Raw genomic sequence first — 21,189 nt, 5'->3', positions numbered from 1 at the left:
TGTTTTAGAATAGAAGGCACTCTAAATGCATTCATAATGAATTTGTACACCAGTGATTTGATCAATGTGTTACAATAGAAATTGGGTTAACACTATACTTAATGCATGCAGGTATAATTCATTATGATGCAGTTATAATGCATTGTCAGACTTGTCATGAACATGTACAGTATTTCCCCATTATAATGTCTTGTAATAATCTCATAATGATCCGGACAAACTAACAGCCAGTTTGGAAACTATGCACAGAGAGACATGACATACCATAAGCCTTGTTCTAAAGCAAGTTCTAATGCATTATACCTGGATGCGTTTAATTGTCAGATGTCTCATACACACCCCCTCTCTCCATGAGGCTGTTCAGGAGGATGTAATCTCTCATGGACAGACTATGTAAACATAAACGGTACCGTAGCATCTGTCAACAGACTGTGGGATCCAAAGGCTAACGAGTAATTTTGTTCTGATTTTGCGCAGATTTTATCACCGGTCATTTGGACAAATCATGATTTTGCATGTTTTAGCATCTTTCAGAAGGTGAGGGGACATTTGGCCCATACACTTGCCTGTAAGTTGCGAAGAGAGGGTATCACGGCTCAGGAGAAGACCCAGATGCAGACAGTTTTGAAATATCAATGGTTTATTACAAAAACAGGGGGGCAGGCAAACGACAGGTCAAGGGCAGGCAGAGGTCAGTAATCCAGAACAGAGTCCAAAAGGTACAGAACGGCAGGCAGGGTCAGGGTCAGGGTCAGGTCAGGCAGAATGGTCAAAACCGGGAACTAGAAAAACAGGAACTAGAGTAAAACAGGAGTACGGGGAAAACGCTGGTAGGCTTGACGAGACAAGATGAACTGGCAACAGACAAACAGAGAACACAGGTATAAATACCTTGGGGATAATGGGGAAGATGGGCAACACCTGGAGGGGGGTGGAGACAAACACAAAGACAGGTGAAACAGATCAGGGTGTGACAGAGTGTAGAGCATCTGACCTAAAGGGATTTTAGGTCTGGGTTAACCCGAGATTAAGGAGGATATAACTTTACAGAAATAAATGTATTGTGTAGAACATAAATGATTATCTGACACATAGAACAGGTCATCATGTCAGCTCTATTCATTATATTTCTGTCTGCAACCTACAGAGTGTTTCCTGTCCCTGAATTCATACTTACAAAAATATATGTTTTTTTGAGTAATGAAACTTAAATGACTGAAGTAAATATTTAAGTCAATCTAACTTGTGTTTTGTCTGTTCCTTATAGCTGCAGTGCTGAAGTATGAGAACAACGTGATGAACATCAGGCAGTTCAACTGCTCCCCTCACCCCTACTGGCTGCCCAACTTCATGGACGTCTTCACCTGGTCCCTGCCCTTTGTTGGGGAGAAAGGTGAACGAGACACACACACACACACACACACACACACACACACACACACACATACACACACACACACACACACACACACACACACACACACACACACACACACACACACACACAATGCCTCCAGTTCAAGTTCATTTCATTCATGCATATGATGGCAGAATACATTTAGGGAACTGTTGTTGTGGCTGTTATTAGTACTCAAATGCAGTCACATGCATCGGTATATGTGGATATAGTCATGCCTAACAATACAACAACCAGAAATAACAGTTGAGATGACCAATTATCACGCCCAGTGTTATGTGTGGCTGTAGTCATGCCTAACCTACAGTATCAACCAAAAATATCAAATGAGATGTGTCCAAAACAATTATCGGTCCTGTTTTATTTGAAGTTCTTCTTATGAAGGCTTCATAAAGCCTTTACATAGGCTTCATAAGCACAACATAGATGCTTCACAAATCATCTATAACCGTTTATCATGCTCTTTAAAGATTCATAATGTGGCATAACTGTGTGACATAAGCATAAATTTAGTTGTTCACATTGATCGTTTATAGAGCATGAAACACGGTTATATATGATTTGTGACCCATTTATGCAGCGCTTATGACACCTATATGAATGTGTTATGAAGTCTTTATAAGATAAACTTCAAATAAAGCGGGACCAAATTATCACATCAAATGTCATTCAGCTTAATGCCGTAGGGTTGTCTCTCTCTCATTCTCCCTCTCTCTCTCTCTCCCTCTCCCTCTCCCTCTCCCTCTCCCTCTCCCTCTCCCTCTCCCTCTCTCCCTCCCTCCCTCTCTTCCATCTTCTCTCTCTCTCTCTTTCTCTCTCCCCCTCCCTTCCTCTCTCTCCATCCATCCATCCATCCCTCCCCCCCTCTCTCTCTCTCATATTCAAATTCAAATTGCTTTATTGGCGTGAGAAACATTGCATACACATTGTCAATGCATACAAATGTTTTATGGAAAATAAATACAATTGTAAATAATAATGAAATAAGATAGTAATAATAACTGAAGAAGAAGAATAACAACAATAGAATGACAACAGTGGACAGTAAAACAAACATAGGATAAATAATGAGGACAGTAATATGCTACACATGTCAAATAACGGCAGATAGCCTAGCGGTTAAGAGCTTTGGGCCAGTAATGGAAAGGTCACTGGTTTGAATCCCAGAGCTGGCAAGGTGAAAAAATGGTCCATTATGCCTTTGAGCAAGGCAGTTAACACCCAACGACAACTGATCCCGGGCGCCTATGAAGTCGATTAAGCCCCTCGCATCTCTGATTAAGAGGGGTTGGGTTAAATGCAAAAGACATATTTGGGTTGAATGCATTCACTTGTGCAACTAACTAGGTATTCCCTATTACTGCTCAAATGAATGCTACCACCACCTCTATTATTTACACCAATACCACTACTATCCCTACTATTACCATTACTATCTATCATTACTACCACCAATATTTCAACCTACTACCTACTAAGACTATTACTACTATTATCATCACCACTATATTACTACTATCACGACCATCATCATTACTACAACTACTACCACCACTACCACCACCACCATTAAACTACTACCATTACCCCTACTACCACCACTACCACCATTAAACTACTACCATTACCCCTACTACCACTACTACCACCACCACCATTAAACTACTACCATTACCCCTACTACCACCACTACCACCACCACCATTAAACTACTACCATTGTTCCTACTACCACCACTACCACTACTACCATTACCCCTACTACCACAACTACCACTACCACCATTAAACTATTACCATTACCCCTACTACCCCTACTACCACCACCATTAAACTACTACCATTACCCCTACTTCCACCACTACCACCACTACCACTACCACCATTAAACTACTACCATTACCCCTACTACCACCACTACCATCACCACCATTAAACTACTACCATTACCCCTACTACCACCACTACCACTACCACCATTAAACTACAACCATTACCCCTACTACCCCTACTACCCCTATACCATTACCATTTGGAAAAATAATCACTGCAACAATAACAACAATAAAAACAATAATAATAAGCATCACTGCTTACTCGTACAGATTTAGTTACTCAGTGTCAGTATTGTCACGATGCCAATACTGATACCAGGTTTAGCATCACAAACTCGATACCATCACGATTCTCGATATCAAAACAATACTAAAATGATACCACAGCAAAAAAAGAAGGTGCATTTGGAAAGTAATCAGACCCCTTGACTTTCTCCACGTTTTGTTACGTTATAGCCCTATTCTAAAATGGATTCAATATAATTGCTTTCATCAATCTACACACAATACCCCATAATGACAAGCGAAACAGTTTTTAAAAACATTTTAGCAAATGTATTAAAAATAAAAGAAGAAATACCTTATTTACATAAGTATTCAGACCCTTTGCTATGAGACTTCAAATTGAGCTCAGGTACATTCTGTTCCCAATGATCATCATTGAGATTCAATTGATTGGACAATTCAATTGATTGGACATGATTTGGAAAGGCACACACCTGTTTATATAAGGTCCCGCTGTTGACAGTGTACCTGAGCTTGGTTTTTTGATGATGGTCCTCATTAAAAGGCACATGACAGAACACTTGGAGTTTGCCAAAAGGCACCTAAAGACTCTCAGACCATGAGAAAAAGATTCTCTAGATTTTCTGGTCTGATGAAACCAAGATGGAACTCTTTGGACAAGCGTCACATCTGGAGGAAACCTGGCACCATCCCTACGGTGAAGCATGATGGTGGCAGCATCATGCTGTGGGGATGTTTTTCAGAGGCAGGGACTGAGAGACTAATCAGGATCAAGGAAAAGATGAATGGAGCAAAGTACAGAGCGATCCTTGATGAAAACCTGCTCCAGAGCGCTCAGGACCTCAGACTGGGCAAAGGTTCACCATCCAACAGGACAACGATCATAAGCACACAGACAAGACAATGCAGAAGTGGCTTCGAGACAAGTCTCTGAATGTCCTTGAGTTGCCCAGCCAGAGCCCGAACGTGAACCCTATCAAACATCTCTGGAGAGCTGAAAATAGCTGTGCAGCGACGCCCCCCATCCAACCTGACAAAGCTTGAGAGGATCTGCAGAGAAGAATGGGAGAAACTCCCCAAATACAGGTGTGCCAAGCCTGTAGCATCATACCCAAGAAGACTCGAGGCTGTATTCGTTGCCAAAGGTGCTTCAACAAAGTACTGAGTAAAGGGTCTGAATACTTATGTAAATGTGATATTTATGGGGGTTTTATTTGTAAAAAACTTGCAAAACCTTCTAAAAACCTGTTTTTGCTTTGTCATTATGGAGTATTGTGTGTAGATTGATGACAAAAAAAAGCTATTTAATCAATTTTAGAATAAGGCTGTAACGTAACAAAATGTGGAAAAAGTCAAGGGGTCTGAATACTTTACAAATGCAATGTAATCCATCATGCCAAATGGAATCAAAAACATGATTAAAATCAACAAATCATGCAATACTTTCCCTCTGTTTTTCTGATGAACATGCTGGTTTATTAACATGTGTAGTGTGTATGCGGTCTGCTGTTCTGTGTTTGGGTAGAAAAACAATTTGTTTTTTTTGCTGAGAACTCTCTCTCTCTCTCTCGCTCTCTGCAGTCACTGAGATGCTGGTCAACGTGTTAAGCATCTGCTCCAATGATGAGTTGACGACTGACGAGGAGATCGATGGTAAGTCTATGTTCACAGCAGGGGAGCAACATTCACTGAAATTACATTTTTTTTCTCCCCCTCCAGTTATATCATTGGAATGTGATACAAAACGAGGCAACGGTGAGGCTTTAGGACCATGCGGACGCCTCCAAGCGGTCGGGGAGACTGTTTGGAGTGTTTATCGGACTGGATAACAAAAATAAAAAACAAGTTATGCCCCCCCCCCCCACTTATAAAACCAAAGTTGCATTTCTGGTTCACAGGATGGTGTGCCCTCGTTGCCACGACACTTTAGACACACCCAATTCCCTTCCTCCTTTTTACATGCAGGTGCTCCACTTTCTCAGCTCCACTCTCGACCATTGATAAGCATGCAAATGGATTTGCCAATGACATGACATTGCTAATGACATGACCCTTGGGATGGTGAAATGAATATGGGGAAGTAAATGAGTGGAAGGGAGCGACTGTGGGGAATTGGGCATGGAGGGACCAAGATCATTATGGGGTTGTGTCTCTCTGTGTTTGACTAGACTTCCACTAGAGGGCAGCCTCGACCGATGGAACATTCATCAGCTCCACAAGTATACATTTTACATTTGCTTTCTTTGGATCCGCAGTAGAACATGACAGTGCAAGATGCTCGCATGGATTTGCACGCCTTTTTATCCTAATGGTAGCTATTAGCTACTATGTAACACAGTTTGTTACAAAAGTCAACACGTGCCACAATTCTATTCAGGTTGCGTATCTATGGGTGGAACACACTGTGTTCCTGGTATTCAATGCCTCCTGATTTCTCATTCCATTCATTCCTTATCTTACAGCTCATTCAATTGGGTTCCATTTAACACTAGTAGGCTCCATTGTACAACATAATGGCCAGAGGCATTCTCTAGGTAGAGATGGTTTGGAACACCCATTCCTAGAAAAGCCCTTTAGATACTCCAAGTCACACACGTCACCATAACTCTATAGTGAGGGGGAAGGAATGCTTAGGTCATATCCTGTTCCTGTATGGCCGGAAGTGGTGTGGTGTAGAACATGGATTCTAACCCTTGACCCTAACGTTACTAGTTGACAGACACTCCTTCGTCACTTACAACCTCGGCGACTTAGTCGCTAACATCTCATCATTTCCTAATTTTATTGTCTTAAATGGCTTTCTTCAGTAGTTTAATATCCATTGTGTTCATGTTCTCTGCATTGTGTATTTCTGTTTCTCTTCTGTCGCTCTCTCATTTATCCCTCTTTCTCTTCATCTCTGTCTCTCTCTCATTTATCCCTCTTTCTCTTCATCTCTGTCTCTCTCTCATTTATCCCTCTTTCTCTTCATCTCTGTCTCTCTCTCATTTATCCCTCTTTCTCTTCATCTCTGTCTCTCTCTCATTTATCCCTCTTTCTCTTCATCTCTGTCTCTCTCTCATTTATCCCTCTTTCTCTTCATCTCTGTCGCTCTCTCATTTATCCCTCTTTCTCTTCATCTCTGTCGCTCTCTCATTTATCCCTCTTTCTCTTCATCTCTGTCTCACTCTCATTCTGTCTCTCTCTCATTTATCCCTCTTTCTCTTCATCTCTGTCTCACTCTCATTCTGTCTCTCTCTCATTTATCCCTCTTTCTCTTCATCTCTGTCGCTCTCTCATTTATCCCTCTTTCTCTTCATCTCTGTCGCTCTCTCATTTATCCCTCTTTCTCTTCATCTCTGTCTCACTCTCATTCTGTCTCTCTCTCATTTATCCCTCTTTCTCTTCATCTCTGTCTCACTCTCATTCTGTCTCTCTTTAATTTATCCCTCTTTCTCTTCATCTCTGTCTCACTCTCATTTATCCCTCTTTCTCTTCATCTCTGTCTCTCTCTCATTCTGTCTCTCTCTCATTTATCCCTCTTTCTCTTCATCTCTGTCTCACTCTCATTTATCCCTCTTTCTCTTCATCTCTGTCTCACTCTCATTCTGTCTCTCTCTCATTTATCCCTCTTTCTCTTCATCTCTGTCTCACTCTCATTCTGTCTCTCTCTCATTTATCCCTCTTTCTCTTCATCTCTGTCTCACTCTCATTCTGTCTCTCTCTCATTTATCCCTCTTTCTCTTCATCTCTGTCTCACTCTCATTCTGTCTCTCTCTCATTTATCCCTCTTTCTCTTCATCTCTGTCTCACTCTCATTCTGTCTCTCTCTCATTTATCCCTCTTTCTCTTCATCTCTGTCTCACTCTCATTCTGTCTCTCTCTCATTTATCCCTCTTTCTCTTCATCTCTGTCTCACTCTCATTCTGTCTCTCTCTCATTTATCCCTCTTTCTCTTCATCTCTGTCTCACTCTCATTCTGTCTCTCTCTCATTTATCCCTCTTTCTCTTCATCTCTGTCTCACTCTCATTCTGTCTCTCTCTCATTTATCCCTCTTTCTCTTCATCTCTGTCTCACTCTCATTCTGTCTCTCTCTCATTTATCCCTCTTTCTCTTCATCTCTGTCTCACTCTCATTCTGTCTCTCTCTCATTTATCCCTCTTTCTCTTCATCTCTGTCTCACTCTCATTCTGTCTCTCTCTCATTTATCCCTCTTTCTCTTCATCTCTGTCTCACTCTCATTCTGTCTCTCTCTCATTTATCCCTCTTTCTCTTCATCTCTGTCTCACTCTCATTCTGTCTCTCTCTCATTTATCCCTCTTTCTCTTCATCTCTGTCTCACTCTCATTCTGTCTCTCTCTCATTTATCCCTCTTTCTCTTCATCTCTGTCTCACTCTCATTCTGTCGCTCTCTCATTTATCCCTCTTTCTCTTCTTCTCTGTCTCACTCTCATTTATCCCTCTTTCTCTTCATCTCTGTCTCACTCTCATTCTGTCTCTCTCTCATTTATCCCTCTTTCTCTTCATCTCTGTCTCACTCTCATTCTGTCTCTCTCTCATTTATCCCTCTTTCTCTTCATCTCTGTCTCACTCTCATTCTGTCTCTCTCTCATTTATCCCTCTTTCTCTTCATCTCTGTCTCACTCTCATTCTGTCTCTCTCTCATTTATCCCTCTTTCTCTTCATCTCTGTCTCACTCTCATTCTGTCTCTCTCTCATTTATCCCTCTTTCTCTTCATCTCTGTCTCACTCTCATTCTGTCTCTCTCTCATTTATCCCTCTTTCTCTTCATCTCTGTCTCACTCTCATTCTGTCTCTCTCTCATTTATCCCTCTTTCTCTTCATCTCTGTCTCACTCTCATTCTGTCTCTCTCTCATTTATCCCTCTTTCTCTTCATCTCTGTCTCACTCTCATTCTGTCTCTCGCTCATTTATCCCTCTTTCTCTTCATCTCTGTCTCTCTCTCATTTATCCCTCTTTCTCTTCATCTCTGTCTCACTCTCATTTATCCCTCTTTCTCTTCATCTCTGTCTCTCTCTCATTTATCCCTCTTTCTCTTCATCTCTGTCTCACTCTCATTTATCCCTCTTTCTCTTCATCTCTGTCTCACTCTCATTCTGTCTCTCTCTCATTTATCCCTCTTTCTCTTCATCTCTGTCTCACTCTCATTCTGTCTCTCTCTCATTTATCCCTCTTTCTCTTCATCTCTGTCTCACTCTCATTCTGTCTCTCTCTCATTTATCCCTCTTTCTCTTCATCTCTGTCTCACTCTCATTCTGTCTCTCTCTCATTTATCCCTCTTTCTCTTCATCTCTGTCTCACTCTCATTCTGTCTCTCTCTCATTTATCCCTCTTTCTCTTCATCTCTGTCTCACTCTCATTCTGTCTCTCTCTCATTTATCCCTCTTTCTCTTCATCTCTGTCTCACTCTCATTCTGTCTCTCTCTCATTTATCCCTCTTTCTCTTCATCTCTGTCTCACTCTCATTCTGCCGCTCTTTCATTTATCCCTCTTTCTCTTCATCTCTGTCTCACTCTCATTCTGCCGCTCTCTCATTTATCCCTCTTTCTCTTCATCTCTGTCTCACTCTCATTCTGCCGCTCTTTCATTTATCCCTCTTTCTCTTCATCTCTGTCTCACTCTCATTCTGTCTCTCTCTCATTTATCCCTCTTTCTCTTCATCTCTGTCTCACTCTCATTCTGTCTCTCTCTCATTTATCCCTCTTTCTCTTCATCTCTGTCTCACTCTCATTCTGTCTCTCTCTCATTTATCCCTCTTTCTCTTCATCTCTGTCTCACTCTCATTCTGTCTCTCTCTCATTTATCCCTCTTTCTCTTCATCTCTGTCTCACTCTCATTCTGCCGCTCTTTCATTTATCCCTCTTTCTCTTCATCTCTGTCTCACTCTCATTCTGCCGCTCTTTCATTTATCCCTCTTTCTCTTCATCTCTGTCTCACTCTCATTCTGTCTCTCTCTCATTTATCCCTCTTTCTCTTCATCTCTGTCTCACTCTCATTCTGCCGCTCTTTCATTTATCCCTCTTTCTCTTCATCTCTGTCTCACTCTCATTCTGTCTCTCTCTCATGTATCCCTCTTTCTCTTCATCTCTGTCTCACTCTCATTCTGCCGCTCTTTCATTTATCCCTCTTTCTCTTCATCTCTGTCTCACTCTCATTCTGTCTCTCTCTCATTTATCCCTCTTTCTCTTCATCTCTGTCTCACTCTCATTCTGTCTCTCTCTCATTTATCCCTCTTTCTCTTCATCTCTGTCTCACTCTCATTCTGTCTCTCTCTCATTTATCCCTCTTTCTCTTCATCTCTGTCTCACTCTCATTCTGTCTCTCTCTCATTTATCCCTCTTTCTCTTCATCTCTGTCTCACTCTCATTCTGTCTCTCTCTCATTTATCCCTCTTTCTCTTCATCTCTGTCTCACTCTCATTCTGTCTCTCTCTCATTTATCCCTCTTTCTCTTCATCTCTGTCTCACTCTCATTCTGTCTCTCTCTCATTTATCCCTCTTTCTCTTCATCTCTGTCTCACTCTCATTCTGTCTCTCTCTCATTTATCCCTCTTTCTCTTCATCTCTGTCTCACTCTCATTCTGTCTCTCTCTCATTTATCCCTCTTTCTCTTCATCTCTGTCTCACTCTCATTCTGTCTCTCTCTCATTTATCCCTCTTTCTCTTCATCTCTGTCTCACTCTCATTCTGTCTCTCTCTCATTTATCCCTCTTTCTCTTCATCTCTGTCTCACTCTCATTCTGTCGCTCTCTCATTTATCCCTCTTTCTCTTCATCTCTGTCTCACTCTCATTCTGTCGCTCTCTCATTTATCCCTCTTTCTCTTCATCTCTGTCTCACTCTCATTCTGTCTCTCTCTCATTTATCCCTCTTTCTCTTCATCTCTGTCTCACTCTCATTCTGTCTCTCTCTCATTTATCCCTCTTTCTCTTCATCTCTGTCTCACTCTCATTCTGTCTCTCTCTCATTTATCCCTCTTTCTCTTCATCTCTGTCTCACTCTCATTCTGTCTCTCTCTCATTTATCCCTCTTTCTCTTCATCTCTGTCTCACTCTCATTCTGTCTCTCTCTCATTTATCCCTCTTTCTCTTCATCTCTGTCTCACTCTCATTCTGTCTCTCTCTCATTTATCCCTCTTTCTCTTCATCTCTGTCTCACTCTCATTCTGTCTCTCTCTCATTTATCCCTCTTTCTCTTCATCTCTGTCTCACTCTCATTCTGTCTCTCTCTCATTTATCCCTCTTTCTCTTCATCTCTGTCTCACTCTCATTCTGTCTCTCTCTCATTTATCCCTCTTTCTCTTCATCTCTGTCTCACTCTCATTCTGTCTCTCTCTCATTTATCCCTCTTTCTCTTCATCTCTGTCTCACTCTCATTCTGTCTCTCTCTCATTTATCCCTCTTTCTCTTCATCTCTGTCTCACTCTCATTCTGTCTCTCTCTCATTTATCCCTCTTTCTCTTCATCTCTGTCTCACTCTCATTCTGTCTCTCTCTCATTTATCCCTCTTTCTCTTCATCTCTGTCTCACTCTCATTCTGTCTCTCTCTCATTTATCCCTCTTTCTCTTCATCTCTGTCTCACTCTCATTCTGTCTCTCTCTCATTTATCCCTCTTTCTCTTCATCTCTGTCTCACTCTCATTCTGTCTCTCTCTCATTTATCCCTCTTTCTCTTCATCTCTGTCTCACTCTCATTCTGTCTCTCTCTCATTTATCCCTCTTTCTCTTCATCTCTGTCTCACTCTCATTCTGTCTCTCTCTCATTTATCCCTCTTTCTCTTCATCTCTGTCTCACTCTCATTCTGCCTCTCTTTCATTTCTCGCCTTCTCTCTTTCTCCCCGGTGCTGTGATTATTTCACACCTTTGGTAACCTCATTTAATGTGTCCTCCTTCTTTTCTGTCCTTCCAGAGTTTTGTTTAAATAATCCATTTCTTTTCTTTATGCTGCCTCTTTTCTCTCTCCTCTCCACCTCTTCCTCCTCATTGTCCTTCTCATTCGCTTTTTCTGTAATTCTTCAGCCGTCCATCCACTGATCTGTCATCTTTTCTTTTCTCTTCTGGGGGTGTTCTTGAGAAGGACATCTAATATATGCCCCCAAGAAAGGTACAACCCTCAGCTCTACTGTCGTGTGCCAATATACTTTTTTTTCTTTTTTTGGTGGTGCTTGCTCAGGCACATGCACTTTGGGAACCAAATGACTAACACAATACATAAATGTGTTGTAACATTTATGCTCAGTTTGGTTACGGATGTTGATATTGATCAGTCAAAATGTCAAATGTATTGATCTAATTTTAAAAAAATGACTCACATACACCCCAATTCAATCAATCGCAGATAAACTGTGCTGTAGTTTCACTCAGAATGTTGACACTATACCGTTTTTTTTTTACAGAGAGGTATAGTTTTGCGTGTTAAACAGCTTGCATGGTGTGTGGGTTTTAATATGGTTAACTTAAACATAGCTTTCCTGCAGTACGGTTATCTGCACTTGATTGAATTAAAGCTAGCCTATAGCTTCAATAGAAACAGTGTAGTGTTGTCAGTCCTAACACACCATATAGACCAGTGGTCACCAACCGGTTGATCACGATCGACTAGTCGATCTGCAAGCCATTCATAGTCAATCACCAAACATTTCTGTAAAACAACGATAAAGCCAAGCGTTCCTATTTTCGTTTCACACTGTTGACGGTAGGTGCACTTCATTCAGAAGCCCCTAGCGCTGGGAAGAGGTAGACCTCTTATCGGTCAGGCCCAGAAAGCAAATCAAGTGCACCTATAGGCCTAACCCTGGCCAATCAGATAGCTCAGATCACTGTATCTGCACAGTTTCCTTGTGCCATGGACTGTAAAAAGAAGCCCCGAACGTACAGAAACATTTAAAACCATGACTAGAGAGAGACTCAACGAATACACAAAATAACTGCTGTTTTTATGAGTAAGTTTGTGTTTAAGGTGTTATTCAGCTCTGTCACAACTTTGTTCAACAGTTTTATAAGCTATAACATGCGCATTTCGAAAAGCTTGCATTGTTATTATTTGCAACTTGTGTCTTTTTTAATATCAAGGAATATTGAACTTTCTCTGATCATAGGAGTAACAGCATGAATTGGTGCATGAGGCAGAAGTAATGCAGTGCGACTTAAGTTTCGCCATCAGCTGGAAGACGGTGTCCCCTTTTCTCAGAGGAGGGCGGGAGAGAGGAGGGACGGTGAGTCGGGTGAGAGGCAGCCTCACCGGTGCTCCCTCCCTCTGCTCAGACAGACTATCAGATGCAGACCATCAATCCAGCATAAAAAGCGAATTAATATGCTCACTCAGTTGTGCCTCACAAGTAATACAACAAATTATGTATTACCAGTTTGATCATATACCTAACGTTTAGAAATATAATTTCAAAATGGTCAGAGAAGAACAACATTGGCAGGGCAATTCAAGTGTAGCCAATATGCAGCGATAATATATTGGGCCTGTAGCCTACTGCACAAACCTGATTGCTACAGAACTGTTTTTAATTGGTTAATGTTGCATAGGCTTATGTTTTTTTTAAAGTCATGCAATAAAAACTCAGAAAGTGATCTTGACTCAGAAAAGGTTGGTGACCACTGATATAGACCATTCTTTGTGCCCAAACATCTAGCTAGCTATACTGAACAAAAATCTAAACGCAACATGTAAAGTGTTGGACCCATGTTTCATGAGATTAAATAAAAGATCCCAGAAATTTTCCATACGCAGAAAGAACTTATTTCTCAAAAATTGTGTGCACAAATTTGTTTAGTGAGCATTTCTCTTTTGCAAAGATACTCCATCCACCTGACAGGTGTGACATATTAAGAAGCTGATTAAACAGCATGACCATTACACAGATGCACTTTGTGCTGGGGACAATTAAAGGCCACAAATGTGCAGTTATTATTATTTTACATTTTACCCATTTTTCTCCCCAATTTCGTGGTTACAGTCTTGTCCCATTGCTGCAACTCTCGTACGGACTCGGGAGAGGCGAATGTCAAGAGCCGTGCGTCCTCCGAAACACGACCCAGCCAAACCCCATTGCTTCTTGACACAACGGCCGCTTAACCTGGAAGCCAGCCGCACCAATGTGTCGGAAGAAACACTGTGCACCTGGCGACCGAGTCAGCGTGCACTGCGCCCAGTCAGCCACAGGAGTCGCTAGTGTGCGATGGGACAAGGACATCTGTACCAGCCAAACCTTCCCCTCACACAGGTGACGCTGGGCCAATTGTGCGACCCATGGGTCTCTCAGTCATGGCCCGGCTGCTACAGAGCCTGGACTCGAACCCAGAAACTCTAGTGGCACAGCTAGCACTGCGATGCAGTGCCTTAGACCACTGCTCCACTCGGGAGTTTCTAAAACGTGCAGTTTTATTCACACAACACAATGCCACAGATGTCTCAAATTTTGAGGGAGTGTGCAGTTGCCATGCTGACTGCAGGAATGTCCACCAGAGCTGTTGCCAGATCCATTTATTTACCATAAACTGCCTCCAATGTAATTTGAGAGAATTTGGCAGTACGTCCAACCGGCCTCACAACCACAGAACGTGTGTAACCACGCCAGCCCAGGACCTCCACATTCGACTTCTTCATCCGCTTGTTCGTCGTGCTCATCAGGGTCTTGACCTGACTGCTATTCGGCGTCGTAACCGACTTCTTCAATGGGCAAATGCTCACCTTCGATGACCACTGCCACACTGGAGAAGAGTAGACAGCGTGTGTGACGTCGTGTGGGTGAGCAGTTCACCCCGTGGTGGCGGTGGGGTTATGGTATGGGCAAGCATAAGCTACTGACAACGAACACAATTGCATTTTATCTATGGCAATTTGAATGCACAGAGATACCGTGTCGGGATCCTGAGGCCCATTGTCGTGCCATTCATCTGCCGCAATCACCATGTTTCAGCATGATAATGCATGGCCCCATGTCGCAAGGATCTGTACACAATTCCTGGAAGCTGAAATGTCCCAGTTCTTCCATGGCCTGCATACTCACCAGACATACTCATTGAGCATGTTTGGGATGTTCTGGATCGACATTGAGCGACAGTGTGTTGCAGTTCCCACCAATATCCAGCAACTTCACATAGCCATTGAAGAGGAGTGCGACAGCATTCCACGGGCCACAATCAACAGCCTGATTGATCAACTCTATGTGAAGGAGATGTGTCACGCTGCACAAGAAAAATGGCAGTCACACCAGACACTGACTGGTTTTCTGATCCACGCCACTACCTTTTTTAAAAAAGTTATCTGTGACCAACAGATGCATATCTGTATTCCCAGTCATTTAAAATCCACAGATTAAGGCCGAATGAATTTATTTTTTATGATTTGTTTCCTTATATGAACTGCAACTCAGGAAAATCTTTGAAATTGTTGCATGTTGCTTTTATATTTTTGTTCAGTGTATATCTTAACAAGAAAAGACATCACCCATGCGCAGGGATACTCAATTCTCCCCCTATTGGTCCGTTCAAAGGAACACACTCCACTAGAGTCTTTCACTGTTCTCTGCATACTCTCTCTCTCTCCATATATTTCTAAGTACTCGCGTTAATTTCCATCTCTCACACTCCACCTGTATGTTGATGTGGTATAATTGTCTTATGTGGAATGATTTTGTTATGAGGCCCACATTTACTATAAATGACTCCCGTGCTAAAAACATCTGCTCAATGATTCAAGTGTCCAATAAATGTTACATAAACATTTAGGGTAAGATTCCTTTCTATCAGTAGTAGTCACTCACACACATACAGTGGGGAGAACAAGTATTTGATACACTGCTGATTTTGCAGGTTTTTCTACTTACAATGCATGTAGAGGTCTGTCATTTTTATCATATGTACACTTCAACTGTGAGAGACGGAATCTAAAACAAAAATTCAGAAAATCACATTGTATGATTTTTAAGTAATTAATTAGCATTTTATTGCATGACATAAGTATTTGATCACCTACCAACCAGTAAGAATTCCATCTCTCACACACCTGTTAGTTTTTCTTTAAGAAGCCCCCCTGTTCACCACTCATTACCTGTATTAACTGCACCTGTTTGAACTCGTTACCTGTATAAAAGACACCTGTCCACACACAGACTCCAACCTCTCCACAATGGCCAAGACCAGAGAGCTGTGTAAGGACATCAGGGATAAAATTGTAGACCTGCACAAGGCTGGGATGGGCTACAGGACAATAGGCAAGCAGCTTGGTGAGAAGGCGCAATTATTAGAAAATGGAAGAAGTTCAAGATGACGGTCAATCACTCTCAGTCTGGGGCTCCATGCAAGATCTCACCTCGTGGGGCATCAATGATCATGAGGAAGGTGAGGGATCAGGCCAGAACTACACGGCAGGACCTGGTAAATGACCTGAAGAGAGCTGGGACCACAGTCTCAAAGAAAACCATTAGTAACACACTACGCCGTCATGGATTAAAATCCTGCAGCGTACGCAAGGTCCCCCTGCTCAAGCCAGCACATGTCCAGGCCCGTCTGAAGTTTGCCAATGACCATCTGGATGATCCAGAGGAGGAATGGGAGAAGGTCATGTGGTCTGATGAGACAAAAATAGAGCTTTTTGGTCTAAACTCCACTCGCCGTGTTTGGAGGAAGAAGAAGGATGAGTACAACCCCAAGAACACCATCCCAACCGTGAAGCATGGAGGTGGAAACATCATTCTTTGGGGATGCTTTTCTGAAAAGGGGACAGGACGACTGCACCGTATTGAGGGGAGGATGGATGGGGCCATGTATCGCGAGATCTTGGCCAACAACCTCCTTCCCTCAGTAAGAGCATTGAAGATGGGTCGTGGCTGGGTCTTCCAGCATGACAACAACCTAAAACACACAGCCAGGGCAACTAAGGAGTGGCTCCGTAAGAAGCATCTCAAGGTCCTGGAGTGGCCTAGCCAGTCTCCAGACCTGAACCCAATAGAAAATCTTTAGAGGGTGAAAAGTCCGTATTGCCCAGCGACAGCCCCGAAACCTGAAGGATCTGGAGAAGGTCTGTATTAAGGAGTGGGCCAAAATCCCTGCTGCAGTGTGTGCAAACCTGGTCAAGAACTACAGGAAACGTATGATCTCTGTAATTGCAAACAAAGGTTTCTGTGCCAAATATTAAGTTCTGCTTTTCTGATGTATCAAATACTTATGTCATGCAATAAAATGCAAATTAACTACTTAAAATTCATACAATGTGATTTTCTGGATTTTTGTCTCTCACAGTTGAAGTGTACCTATGATAAAAATTACAGACCTCTACATGCTTTGTAAGTAGGAAAACCTGCAAAATCGGCAGTGTATCAAATACTTGTTCTCCCCGCTGTACGTAGACAAAAAACACAACTTAGTGCTAGGCTTTACCAGCTCATGTATGGTAGTGAAGACACCTTAAAGAAAATGTCTCAGATAAGCAGTGATGGTTGGAAACGGCCTGACTGTCTGACCCTGACAACTGTGTGTGTGTGTGTCTGTGTGTCTGTGTGTCTGTGTGTTTGTGTCTTTTAGGTGCCACAGCCTCTGCACGCAAGGAAGTAATCCGGAACAAGATCCGTGCCATTGGCAAGATGGCCAGGGTATTCTCTGTCCTGAGGTATTTATTGGGATTCATCGATGCATGTCTAGGTGTGCAGTTCCTGTCTATCTACAGTGCATTCGGGAAAGTATTCAGCCTTATTCAAAAATGGATTAAATGAATTCATGAATCTACATACCATATCCCATTATGACAAAGCGAGAAAAAAAGTTTCCTTATTTACATAAGTATTCAGACCTTTTGCTATGAGACTCAAAATTGAGCTCAGGTGCATCCTGTTTCCACTGATCATCCTTGATGTTTCGACAACTTGATTGGAGTCCACCTGTGGTAAATTCAATTGATTGGACATGATTTGGAAAGGCACACACCTGTCTATAGAAGGTCCCACAATTGACAGTGCATGTCAGCAAAAACCAAGCCATGAGGTTGAAGGAATTGTCCGTAGAGCTCCGAGACAGGATTGTGTCAAGGCACAGATCTGGGGAAGGATACCAAAAAAACATTGCAGCATTGAAGGTCCCCAAGAACGCAGTGGCCTCCATCATTCTTAAATGGAATAAGTTTGGAAATACCAAGACTCTTCCTAGAGCTGGCCACCCAGCTAAACTGAGCAATCGGGGGAGAAGGGCCTTGGTCAGGGAGATGACCAGGAACCAGATGGTCACTCTGACAGAACTCCAGAGTCCCTCTGTGGAGATGAGCTCCAGAGTCCCTCTGTGGAGATGAGCTCCAGAGTCCCTCTGTGGAGATGAGCTCCAGAGTCCCTCTGTGGAGATTGTCCAGAAGGACAACCATCTCTGCAGCACTCCACCAATCAGGCTTTTACGGTAGAGTGGCCAGGCAGAAGCCAGTCCTCAGTAAAAGGCACATGACAGCCCGCTTGGAGTTTATCAAAAGGCACCTAAAGACTCTCAGATCATGGTTTGATGAAACCAAGATGGAACTCTTTGGCCTGAATGCCAAGCGTCACGTCTGGAGGAAACCTAGCACCATCCCTATGGTGAAGTATGGTGGTGGCAGAATCATGCTGTGGGGATGTTTTTCAGCGGCAGGGACTGGGAGACTAGTCAGGATCGAGGGAAAGATGAACGGAGCAAAGTACAGAGTGATCCTTGATGAAATCCTGCTCCAGAGCACTCGGGACCTCAGACTGGGGTGAAGGTGCACCTTCCAATGTGACAATGACTCCAAGCACACGGCCAGGACAACGCAGGAGTGGCTTCGGGACAAGTCTCTGAATGTCCTTGAGTGGCCCAGCCAGAGCCCAGACCCGATCAAACATCTCTGGAGAGACCTGACAATAGCTGTGCAACGATGCTCCCCATCCAACCTGACAGAGCTTGAGAGGATCTACAGAGAAGAATGGGAGAAACTCTCCAAATACAGGTGTACCAAGCTTGTAGCGTCATACCCAAGAAGACTCAAGGTTGTAATCGCTGCCAAAGGTGCTTCAACAAAGTACTGAGTAAAGGGTGTGAATACTTATGTAAATGTGATATTTCATATTTTTGCAAACATTTCTAAAAATGTGTTTTTGCTTTGTCATAATGGGGTATTGTGTGTAGATTGATGAGGGAAAAAAACTATTGAATCAGTTTTAGAATAAGGCTGTAACGTAACATAATGTGGAAAAAGTCAAGGGGTCTGAATACTTTTCAAATGCACTGTATGTTTATGTATTTTATAATATGTGCCCAGTTACATGATCGTAGGCAGAAGTCAGCATATTGTACTTGACAGGATAGCTATTTGAAAGTTCAAAATCATGTGACTTAAGGACAAACTCACATCTAGAAGCCTACCAGACAAGCTAAATGCCTTTTATGCTTGCTTTGGGGCATGAAATACTGAAGCATGCATGAGAGCTCCAGCTGTTCTGGACAACTGTGTGATCACGCTCTCCGTAGCCGATGTGAGCAAGACCTTTAAACAGGTCAACATTTACAAAGCCGTGGAAGGATTACCAGGACATGCACTCAAAGCATGCATGGACCAACTGGCAAGTGTCTTCACTGACATTTTCAACCTCTCCCTGGCCGAGTCTGTAATACCGAGTCTGTAACAGACCACCATAGTCCCTGTGCCCATAATAGCAAAGGTAACCTGCCTAAGTGATTACCGCCCTGTAGCACTCACGTCGGTAGCCATGAAATGCTTTGAAAGGCTGGTCATGGCTCCCATCAACACCATCATGCCAGAAACCCTAGACCCACTCCAATTCGCATACCAACCCAACAGATCCACAGATGACGCTATCTCAATCACACTCCACACTGCCCTTTCCCACCTGGACAAAATAAACACCTACGTGAGAATGCTGTTCATTGACTACAGATCAGCGTTCAACACCATAGTGCCCACAAAGCTCATCACTAAGCTAAGGATCCTGGGACTAAACACCTCCCTCTGCAACTGAATCCTGGACATCCTGATGGGCCGCTCCCCAGGTGGTAAGGGTAGGCAACAACACATCTGCAACAACACTGGGGCCCCTCAGGGGTGCGTGCTTAATCCCCTCTGCACTCCCTGTTCATCCATCATTGAGTTTGCTGACGACACAACAATGGTTGTCCTGATTACTGACAACGATGAGACAGCCTATAGGGAGGAGGTCAGTGACAACAACCTTTCAATGTGAGCAAGACATAGGAGCTGATCGTGGACTGGCTGAACACGCCTCCATTAACATTGACGGGACAGAAGTGGAGTGGTTCGAGAGTTTCAAGTTCCTTGTTGTCAACCTCACCAACAAACTATCATGGTCCAAACACACCAAGACAGTTGTGAAGAGGGCACGACAACACCTCTTCCCCCTTAGGAGACTGAAAAGATTTGGCATGGGTCCCCAGATCCTCAAAAAGTTCTACAGCTGCACCAGCGAGAGCATCCTGACCGGCATTACCGCCTGGTATGGCAACTGTTCAGCATCTGACGGAACGGCGCCACAGAGGTACTGGGCCGTACGCACTACCATCACTGGGGCCAAGCTTCCTGACATCCAGGACCCACAGTTGAAGTCGGAAGTTTACATAAACTTATGTTGGAGTCATTAAAACTCGTTTTTCAACCACTCCACAAATGTCTTGTTAACAAACTATAGTTTGGGCAAGTCGGTTAGGCCATCTACTTTGTGCATGACACAAGTCATTTTTCCAACAATTGTTTACAGACAGATTATTTCACATTTAATTCACTGTATCACAATTCCAGTGGGTCAGAAGTTTACATACACTAAGTTGACTGTGCCTTTAAACAGCTTGGAACATTCCAGAAAATGGCATGGCTTTAGAAGCTTCTGACACAGGCTAATTGACATCATTTGTGTCAATTGGAGGTGTACCTGTGGATGTATTTCAAGGCCTAACTTCAAACTCAGTGCCTCTTTTCTTGACATTATGGGAAAATAAAAAGAAATCAGCCAAGACCTCAGAGAAAAAATTGTAGACCTCCACAAGCCTGGTTCATCCTTGGGAGCAATTTGCAAACGGCTGAAGGAACCACGTTCATCTGTACAAACAATAGTACCAAGTATAAACACAATGGGACCACGCAGCCGGCATACCTGTAACGGCGTTCGTCTGTAGGAGGAAGAGAAGCGGACCAAAGCGCAGCGTGGTGGTTATTCATGTTTTAATAAATCGCTACACATGAACAAACTAACAAAAACAAGAAATGTGAAAACGCAAAACAGTCCTATCCTGTGACACCAAACACAGTGACAGGAACAATCACCCACAAACAAACAGTGAAACCCAGGCTACCTAAGTATGATTCTCAATCAGAGACAACTAATGACACCTGCCTCTGATTGAGAACCATACTAGGCCGAAAACATAGAAATGCCCCAAACCATAGAAAAACAAACATAGACTGCCCACCCAACTCACGCCCTGACCATACTAAATAAATACAAAACAACAGAAATAGAGGTCAGAACGTGACAGTACCCCCCCCCAAAGGTGCGGACTCCGGCCGCAAAACCTTGACCTATAGGGGAGGGTCTGGGTGGGCGTCTGTCCGCGGTGGCGGCTCTGGCGCGGGACGCGGACCCCACTTCACCATTGTCTTAGTCCGCCTTATTGTCCGCCTCCCTGGCTTACTCACCATGACCACCCCTCTCAATGAC

At 43.1% G+C, this 21,189-nt stretch overlaps 1 protein-coding gene across 7 annotated transcripts in view; it reads left to right on the top strand.

The window, feature by feature from the left end:
• The window catches only part of LOC139416121 (protein phosphatase 3 catalytic subunit alpha-like), a 111,479-nt gene that overhangs the window by 77,182 nt on the left and 13,108 nt on the right, over positions 1-21,189 (top strand). For 4 of the 7 annotated variants that reach the window (XM_071164428.1, XM_071164430.1, XM_071164425.1 and 1 more), the window contains exons 9-12: positions 1,268-1,393; positions 5,079-5,150; positions 11,574-11,600; positions 17,033-17,117. In XM_071164428.1, coding sequence (XP_071020529.1) covers positions 1,268-1,393; positions 5,079-5,150; positions 11,574-11,600; positions 17,033-17,117 — 310 coding nt within the window. The remainder of the gene's footprint in view (positions 1-1,267; positions 1,394-5,078; positions 5,151-11,573; positions 11,601-17,032; positions 17,118-21,189) is intronic. The other 3 variants (XM_071164429.1, XM_071164427.1, XM_071164424.1) reach the window with 1 other exon arrangement.

This window comes from Oncorhynchus clarkii, chromosome 9 (assembly GCF_045791955.1).
Source record: "Oncorhynchus clarkii lewisi isolate Uvic-CL-2024 chromosome 9, UVic_Ocla_1.0, whole genome shotgun sequence".
In the NCBI taxonomy this organism is placed as follows: Eukaryota; Metazoa; Chordata; class Actinopteri; order Salmoniformes; family Salmonidae; genus Oncorhynchus; species Oncorhynchus clarkii.
The sequence above is the reverse complement of the archived record's forward strand: the minus strand, read 5'-3'. Positions and strand labels throughout refer to the sequence as shown.